Source organism: Hemicordylus capensis, chromosome 5, assembly GCF_027244095.1.
Source record: "Hemicordylus capensis ecotype Gifberg chromosome 5, rHemCap1.1.pri, whole genome shotgun sequence".
In the NCBI taxonomy this organism is placed as follows: Eukaryota; Metazoa; Chordata; class Lepidosauria; order Squamata; family Cordylidae; genus Hemicordylus; species Hemicordylus capensis.
In genome coordinates, this window is record NC_069661.1 from 173,870,680 (window position 1) to 173,880,000 (window position 9,321).

At 41.1% G+C, this 9,321-nt stretch overlaps 1 protein-coding gene across 22 annotated transcripts in view; it reads right to left on the reverse strand.

Moving 5' to 3' along the window:
• Positions 1-9,321, reverse strand: part of FOXP2 (forkhead box P2) — a 727,796-nt gene that overhangs the window by 84,269 nt on the left and 634,206 nt on the right. For all 22 annotated transcript variants that reach the window (XM_053252207.1, XM_053252200.1, XM_053252222.1 and 19 more), the window contains 2 exons: positions 8,665-8,830; positions 1,470-1,683 (listed from right to left, as the gene is read on the reverse strand). In XM_053252207.1, the coding sequence (XP_053108182.1) occupies positions 1,470-1,683; positions 8,665-8,830 (380 nt within the window). The remainder of the gene's footprint in view (positions 1-1,469; positions 1,684-8,664; positions 8,831-9,321) is intronic.

Consider the following 9,321-nt stretch of genomic DNA (forward strand, 5'->3'; position numbering starts at 1 on the left):
GTACAAACAACATGCTAACCTTCACTGAAACAGCAAAATGAATAGTATGTTGCTCTGGATATTATCATCTTAAAATAATGAAAGCCAATAAGATAAATATGCTGTAATACACCAACAATGAATGCAAATTATTGAAGGAGATACTTTGTAGAATCTTTCCTGCTGACAGTTATTTTGTAACACAGCCTACATTCAAATGAACAAACGATTCAATGTAAACAGCTCTACTGAATATAGTTTCTGAGAGCAATGAATTTGCTAACTCTTTGATACTTTTTTAAGCTTTATAAATGAGAATGCAAGAGACGGCGAAAGATCTACACAATCTGGCAAAAATCTGCAGTAGCGGAATTATTCTAATAATATTAAATTTCTCGAATTAAGCATGTGTGGCACCTCCCACTTTACAACTCTATTTTTGCATTACTTTTGATTTCCTTTTTTTTTTTAAAGCACCAAATAAAAAGAATATAAGCACCACATATCTGGGTTAGGAGGCTTAAAGTAAATGACAGTCAAGCCATGAATCCTGATTAAACCTTCTGCAAAAAATCACCAAAAGCTGATCTAGTTGCCGATCTTATCTTCAGCAGTCCCCAAACATGACCACCTCTTCTCTGATGAATATGATCACAAGTATCATGGCCTCCAATCCAGCTCATGTTAATTATGATTAATACTATAATCCTAATCATGTTTATTCAGATGTCCCACTGAGTTCAATGGGACTTCTTTCCTACAAGAGTGGTTAGGCATGTAGCTTAAACCCTACTGAGTTACACAGTAACCTAACAAGCACTGCAACTTCCATTCATTCCAGTGTGGCTTGTGCAAAATGCCATCATTTGTGCATACAAATGCCATCAAAACCACCATCAAAATTAAAGAAAATTGCTCTGCCTTTTACACTTGATGAATTGTATTTACCACTGAAAGTGTGCTACATGGGAAACATTATGCAAAAGCGAGTAACACATCCAAGAATTTCAACTATTGAAGTTATGATGATTTAGTATCTATGTACGAGCTGACATCCGGACTAAAGCAGCATCTGAAAAATTCCCCTAACTCAGCATCATTGCAGGCTCAGCAGTAGGGGCAAATTTAGATGACCTTCCCTTCCCCAGCAAGTGCTCCATACCAACTGAAGATGCTCTTGAGGGTTGTGAAGCCCTCTGAGACAGCTTTTTGAGTGACAGATTCCAGGGGAAGGGGAGGTAAGTTAAACCTCCCCCCAAACACACCAGCACCCATGCAGCATTGGTCTTGAACTCATCAGAAGCACTGGTGCTACATGGTGCTTCTCCTGCTGCACTGGTGGTCAGGATGTCAGCCACTGATCTGAAAGAAGCTAAATTACAAGCGATATGTCATTTTTGATAAGGATGTTATCTCTTCATTGTTTGAGTCCTAACTGTGACAAAAGTACTTTTATGACAGATGAAAAAGCAAAGATGTAATATTGTTACCTGTCTCGTCTTGCATTTAGAACTGATGACTGTCCATTCACTATGGAATGATGAGTTATTGGTGGTGATGCTTTGGAAGTTGTGGAGGAGGTAGTAGAAGAGGAATTGTTAGTAGTGAGGTCTAGCCCTCCATGCTTAATGCCATTGTCTTCCATACTGTGAACTCCAGTAACTTCTTTCCATAACTGTTGAATCTCAGCAGGACTTAAGCCAGCTATAAAATGAAAGAGAGCTCCACTAATATAGCAAAGTAAGAGGTTCAAAAAATGAGCTCAGTGTTATTAATGAATTAATGCCAACAATAAAGGTGATGCAGTTTTTCCAGCACAATCAACATGTAGTCAAACACAATTTCATTTTACTTCTATTGGCAAGGAGTAAATTTGGCTGGTTCTTCTCTTGTGTTACAAACAGTTAATTAAAGGTCACCAGTTTACGTAATATGACTCTCTCTTAAGCCATTTGTTCAAGGATCAAATGGAAACTACGCACAACAACTGGCAACTACTGTTTGAAAAACAGGGATTGAAATAAACATTTAGATGAGATATTCATTGCCTTTGGAATCAATTTCTTGATTCTTAGTGAAGCATGCTTCCAGAGTTCATAAAGTTCTTTAAAAAAAAAACATTGCTGTACCAAAAGCATAACAAGAAACTGAAAAATCTATCAGGTTGTGACAAATATGCAAGTACTAATCAATCCGTTACAGGAAAAATATGAACCAAGAACAAGTTGAAGCAATGCTGGAGTGCCTGGGATGTATGTCTAGGGCAGAATTTCACCTATTCTATTATAATTAGCCCAGACAAATATTTAGCTGCACATTAGCTGCCCATGCTTAATTTTCAAGTTAGTTCTGGAAGAGCAACAACTTTAAAACAAGAGCAAGTTTATTTGCCACTTCTCCAAATGCAGTTATCCCGAGACACTTTTGTATAAAATTGGAATAATTAAAGCATTTTGCTGTGTTCTTCTGTGTGCCTAACCAATGGGGTAGAAATAGAAGGGAACGGCTAAAGGAAGTTAAATTCAAGTCTTAGGCAATCAAGTACTACTTTGACCAACATATTTGCCATGATGCCTGGCAGAGCCTTAATAGCTGACCAACCTGTTTTTTAAAAACTACAGATCCCTAAAATGGCTTAAATAAAAATAAAAATTTTGTGGTCCTTTGGCTAGAATAACAAGGGCAAAATATTTCATATCAATTATTATTATATTAATTGCTTGGGAAGGAGGATTTTCCCACAATTCGGCTCATGTCAATGTAAGGTAAAATAATATAAGTAAGGTCAAATAATATAAAAGTGATTTCTTTTAATTATTTCAAAAGCTCTCATTAATCATGCCTTACCTACCAAAATGGATTGTCAAGTTTTCTGGCTATTCCCTCATATACCACATATTGTAGCATATGTAATAGATTCTTGGCAGAGCTTCTTGCAAAGAAAAAATGAAAACTAGATTTTGTTTCATTCCATTGAGTGCAAATTGCTCTATTTTTCACACGACTCTTAAAACTAACATATAGGCATAGTTGAAAAGCAAATTAAATTTGTTGAGTCTGATTATAACACTTCAAGTTAGACCACAAATGGTGGTCATAGTAAATAAAAAAAGGAAGTTCTATGGATATGATAGAGCAACCAAATAGAAAGGTGTTCTGTAACTGCTACACCTTTTTTTGTACAATGTAGCGTACAAACAACTAATTTCAAGAGTTGAAAAAAAACTGGCATGTTAGATGCAGCACAGCAAAACAAAACTAGGTAGAATTAGGTTAGTAGAGATGAATAAAGTTGAATGATGTGAAACACTGCTGTTTCTCTTGCTGAGTCTATCACTACATTAAATCAAGTCCAATTTTATTGGTAAGATATAGCCAGCTTTTAAATACTAGTTGGAGTCACAATGTTCCTATCCCAATACCTGGCAATTTGCTAAGGCTGGGTTATGTTGTACCATTTCATCTTTTTCCATTGCCTTTTTCTTGTGGAAAAGCGAGGCTGGGAAAGGCCAATAATCTACCTATTTTCTATTGGTCACTAGAGGCAGTCTCTTTTCTCCATGATTGTCTTGCATTAAAGCAACGATTGGGAATTGTTCTGGAAATGCACTGCTAATTTTGAATCGTCCAATGAGTTTCCCCACTAAATAAATCCATGTATGCTTTTATTTGTACAAAATGTTCTACATTCACTGAGGCTGGTGATGGGGGGGGGGCACCACTGGGCGAATGGATTCAAGGGGCTGTGTCTTCTAGCCCCAGACACGCCCCCTGTGTCTGATGTCAGATGCAGGGGGCGTTATTTCACTCCCAAAAGGAGCAGCGCCACCCTGTTTGAGATCGAAATTGGCCCGCACTGTGTTGGCAGCACGGCCGGAGTGACTCTCCCTGCCTTTTAAAGGCAGGGAGAGTTACTCCAGTCTGTGCTGCCCAACATAGGCCGATCTCCTTCCCAAAACGGAGGGCCGATCTCCCTCCCAAAAGGGACCACATGGCCTAGTTTGGGAGGTAGACCATGCCCCCCACATCTCATATAAGACATGGGTGTGTGGCTAGCCAGCCCCCTGCATCTGGCATCAGACATGGGGGTGGGGCCAGGGGGCTTGTGCCAAACACGGGCCGCTGCCAGACTCCCTCCGCCACTGGGTGGTGATGTCCTCATGTGGTATGGAGATTTCTTGCTTTTCTCCCTTCCACCATGCAAGATAACCTCTCATGAAACCTGGGCACCGCACACAAATGCAAAACCATTCAGAGGCATTGTTTATGCAATTCTTCCCCTCAGCAAAGTGCAATTGGAGGCAATGTAAAGTCCTGCAACTTTCATATCATCTCCAATTAATGGGTATTAGATAGGACTCTATAGTATTATTTGATGTTGCTTGGTCAAAGGAATCATAAAGGCGGTGCAGATTCATGTTAAACTTGTTTTCTTTCCCACCAGTCAGTGAGCCATCAGGCCCAAGAGGAAGGTGAGCACTGCCAGAATGAGAGAAGTAGCAGAATCATCCTTCCCCAGCTTTCTTAGCTGCACTTGGGGAGGCTCAAATCATTTTTCTTAACTTTGGGAGGCTCACTGTGAGAAGTTGATTAATTCTGAAGATTTAAAGCACAAACTTCATGCTAGACATATAATAGGTCAAACTGTTCAATACCAGTGGAATTTGTTCATTTTAAACTCAGAATTATGTTAAAACTCCAATTATAAAATAGGGTAATAGAAGATTTATGTGAGGATCTTCATGTGAAATTTAAACTCCAGCACAGGTAAAGATTATGCTGAAAAGATAAAATGCCCTTCCATCAGATTTTCCACATATTCTCTCTAATGTAAATTTAAGATTTCATGACTAGTTTTCCATATTGGGGTAAATTCATTCATTCACCCAACACAGCACATGATCAATCCTTCTTTATCCCAGAACCACTGAGGTGCAGGAACCGCACTCAGAAAAATAATGTTAGAATATATGCAGGAAATCTCATCTGATTGCGGAACATGTTTATTTTATTAGACATCAAGGTTCTTAAATAAAAATGTATCAATCTTCAATCAGATTATATTTTCCACATGTAATAAATTCCAATATTATTTTGAAACTACAGATTCACCTGTACAAATTCATTTCCCTCTGTCACGCCCTTGGTCTCAGATAGTGAGGAGGAAGGGGAAGCTGACAGCCTTTCAGCTGATGCAGGGGTGCCTGAGGGGCAGAGCCCAGCTGTCAGTTCCCAAGAGACGGCTGAGGAGGGTCCGGTTGGTGTTTCAGAGCAGGCACAGCAATCTGGGGCAGCAGAGACAGCGACGGACAGACTAGAGAATGAGCTGAGCGGGCAACCCCCACTGACTCCACAGCAACGGCATGTCACAAGACGAAGAGCACAGCTGGAAACTATCAGGCGGAGTAAACGCCTCTTGCAGAGGGCTGATAAGCCTTGAATCCCTGCCAGCTGAGAATTATCAGCTTGGACTATAAAGCACGTCAACAGCTTTCTGTTAGCTGCTGGAAGACAACATTTGTCAACCCTCGTGTTGACAGCTTTCAGCCCGAGCCTGATATAGAGAACTATTCCAAGCCGTGTTTCGTTTCTGCAGCCCAGTTTGTATTGTGGACTATCTTCCTGGACTTCCCTTCTGGGTGGCCAGATTGCTGACACCCTCTACCATATAACAGCACAGCCGGTCGAGTGTGTTCTCACACACATAAGGCTGTTCTCACACACAGGCAAGATCGGGCTAACGAAGCCAAGCCTGGTCTTGCCCACGCATGAGAACTGCCGGGATCGTGCCCGATCCTGGTGGCGCCTTTACGGCAAACCCACCAAACCAGCCAACCTCAGGGTTAAGAGAGCTAGTGCTCCCTTAGTCCCCCTTTTAAAAATAGTCTGTCAGCCCTGGCTGCTTGCTGTGGGGCTCCCGGCTGGCATCTGGGAAATCCCCACAATGCACTACATATTCGCATGGTGCATTATGGAAGTTCTGGGGGCTTCGCGCTGCAGGTGCCTGCTGGCAATCATGTGGATGGGTGATCCACCCATCCAGGGAGAGAAGAAGGAGAAGAGGGGAACAAGTCAGGCATAGCTGACTACAAACCTTACAGAGCATAGGCTTAGGAAGCGAAGTCTTATTTAGGTTTACACATAGGAACCTAAGGTAGGCTTTACGATAACATTTATGTGGAAATTCTTTTTTATTCTTAATAAGAGGCTGGGGGCAAGATGTATAAATCTATACATTTGTTTCAGAGTCATGCAGAGTGTTTGATAACTGAAACACCCAGGTAAGGTTCACACAGATTTTAAGCCTGGCACAGCTCACATGCCCTAGAGCAGGGATTCTCAATGTTGGGTCCCCAGATGTTATTAGACTTCAACTCCCATAATCCCCAGCCTCAGTCAGTGGCCTTTGTTGGGGATTATGGGAACTGAAGTCCAATAACATCTGGGGACCCAACGCTGAGAATCCCTGCCCTAGAGGAAGTGGATGCAACAACTGCATAGTAGGTGTATTATCCTTAGACTTCATCTGAACTGGCCTTTAAAAGGACTGTTTTGGCAACAGATGGCATTAGAAAGGACCACAGAAATAAAAATTTCTTATAGTCAAACTTTGTTATATGTTTGTTGCTCAATTTCAGATTAATCCATGGGGAGACAAGAATGATTAAGATGCACAATTTGTGGATATATTTCCCCGTGTTTCTTAAAGTTTTCTAGTCCAAGTAAAGCCACATTTAATGGGTAGAGATTATTCTGATTATGTAACGCTGCCTCATACCAATTAAGACCATTGGTCCATCTAGCCCAATATTGTCTACTATGACTATCAAGGAAATAAGCAAAGATCTTGCCAGCCCTACTATATGATCCTTGTTGGAAAGCAAAGCCACCCTCATGCCACGCAAATGTCTTGCAAGTTAACCCTAATTTGGAACCCTCTTACTTTCTTTCATTAAACCATACAAGTAGGATTCTTTCTCTCTCTCTTTTTTTCACAGCAGCACTAAACTGATAATAAAATTTAAGGTACGGAGGTTATCTGGGCTTATCTGGGCTGGCTGGGGGTGAGTGGGAGGAATTGGAAAAGAGAAGCGTGTGGAAAAGTAAAAGGCAAGCAGGGAGTAGAGGAAGCAGGCTGCTGCAGGCATGTGCCATGTGGATTTTTTCCCCACTGTCTCGTGCCCCCCCCCCTTTTCAATGCAGAGCAAACTAAAACTGCTTTGCTAAGACTCTTATATTGCCTTATATTGGGAAATGAGCACATTCATTGTTTGTAGCCTTTGAATGGCTGAGCTCTCTCTCTGGCTCCTGTATTGAATTTATGTTGCCAGAGCTCTTCTCCCTGCAACAACCTGAACAGGACCGGGGTGGGGGAGACAGTGGGGGGGGGGCATTTAAAGTTATTTCTTTCCCCTGGTTCTTTTGTGCCAAAAAGGAGATGATGCTGCTGGCAAAGTCTTGTTGCTTTGTCTCCAGAGTCCAGCCAGACTCAGCATGGAGAGTTCCTCTGCGGCTAACTCACCGGGAGCATCCTGTGGGTGTAATTAATACTGCTGAAGGCGAAAAGTCATTGACTGTGCGGTGGTCCACTTGGGACTCTTTTGCCCTTGCTGGTGGTCTATTGCGCCTATCATTCCCAACTGTTGTGGCTCAGGATGATGGGAATGATAGTCCAACAGCAGCTAGAGAGTCCCAGGTTGACTAACCTTGCTCTGGGGAATAGTTAGGGTGAGCAAAAGGTAGATAAGGATCTGCTTGAAGGTTTCTGGATGATGCATGTTTTTGACTCCCACCTTTCTTATTATTATTTATTTTGTTTTAAAAATGTGATGACCCTCCATTCCATTCCCCCCTCCTCGTGTGCTTCTGCAACAGCAACCAGAACAGCTTACAAATAAATATCCACCATGAAGTGTAAAATACTTCCAGGGGGGCAGTTTATTCCTTTTGCCATGTAAACTATTTTGAGAAGTTTTTGGTTGAAAAGTGGTATAACTTGAATATGTTCTAAACAATAACCAAGTTGGCATTATTCAACAGCATATAATTCAATAACATATATGTCATTGGCACTCATACTCAGGCTCTTGATTATGACTGCATACCCCTCCTGACCCCCCCCAGCGCCCCCCCACCAACTTGTGTCTCTTATTCTGGCAATGAAATGTTGGCAACCCTACATGCAAAGCATGTTAAGAGTGAATAACACAACATCAGAAGTTGTGTTGTATTATTTCTTGTGTTTTGTGCAGTATACAAATGTGTTTAAATTAATAAATAAATAAATAAACAATAATAAATAAACAAATACTTACATTCACACAAAATCTGGTTTCTGCCTCAGTGTAAACTAATTAAGCTTGAAATGTGATGCTGTTACAAATTATTTTCACCCATACTTCAATAAGTATGGTGATCAATCCATCAGATACACCCCTATATATGCATGTTCATATGTCAGACATCCCAGTGCAATATGCAACTATAAAAGCCATACACTTATTTATGTTGGGGGTGGGGGCACTGCACATGGGCAGATTCAAGATTACAGTTGATAAAATAAAAATTAAAAAAACAACAGTTTAACAATAAGGCATTAAAATGTGGAAGTTGAGGTCATGCTGGAACAATAACAAGAACAAGTGGTGAGCTAGAAATAAGTTGTGTCACATGTCATTTATATACCTTGTGGCAATGACTGGACAGGAAGAGCAGACTGGCCAGGTGGAATGGAAATGAGTCCCTGACGCTGAAGATTCAGCAGATGTTGCTGCTGCTGAAGTTGTTGCATCTGGAGGAGCTGCTGCTGGAAGACAAGCTGCTGGGCTGCCAACTGCTGCTGCTGCTGCTGCTAAAAAAACCCACACAAATGCAGCAGAGAGTCAAGTCTGCAATGACAGCTATAAAGCAAGCAAGTGTCAACTCAACTGGTTCCCCTTTCCCTCTCTCTCATTAAATAATAATGTTATTTACAGAAACAGCAGCATTTGATGTTCTTCTTAAAAGAAGCTTTATTTTTATTACAAGCGACTGGCTTTCAGGGAAACAGGCAAGATGCTCTTAATGCTCTCCTTTGGCAAAGGGTCAGAAGAAAGCAGGCAACAGCTGTTCCAAAATGGGTGGGGGAATCACACTTCATGATAGATGATAACAAATTTATCTAGGCTAAAGTGTAACTCTTTACAACAGTCTGTGATTCAAAGGCACTCTTGTTTTTCCAATTGAATAAGTATGATCCGCAGTGGCCCATAAATGAAGTCTCCAGTGATCTATTAGTAAACTGGGATGTAGCCTTCATTTTACTGGCCTGTTAGCTCCTTTGCTGCTCTTGTTGGAATACAT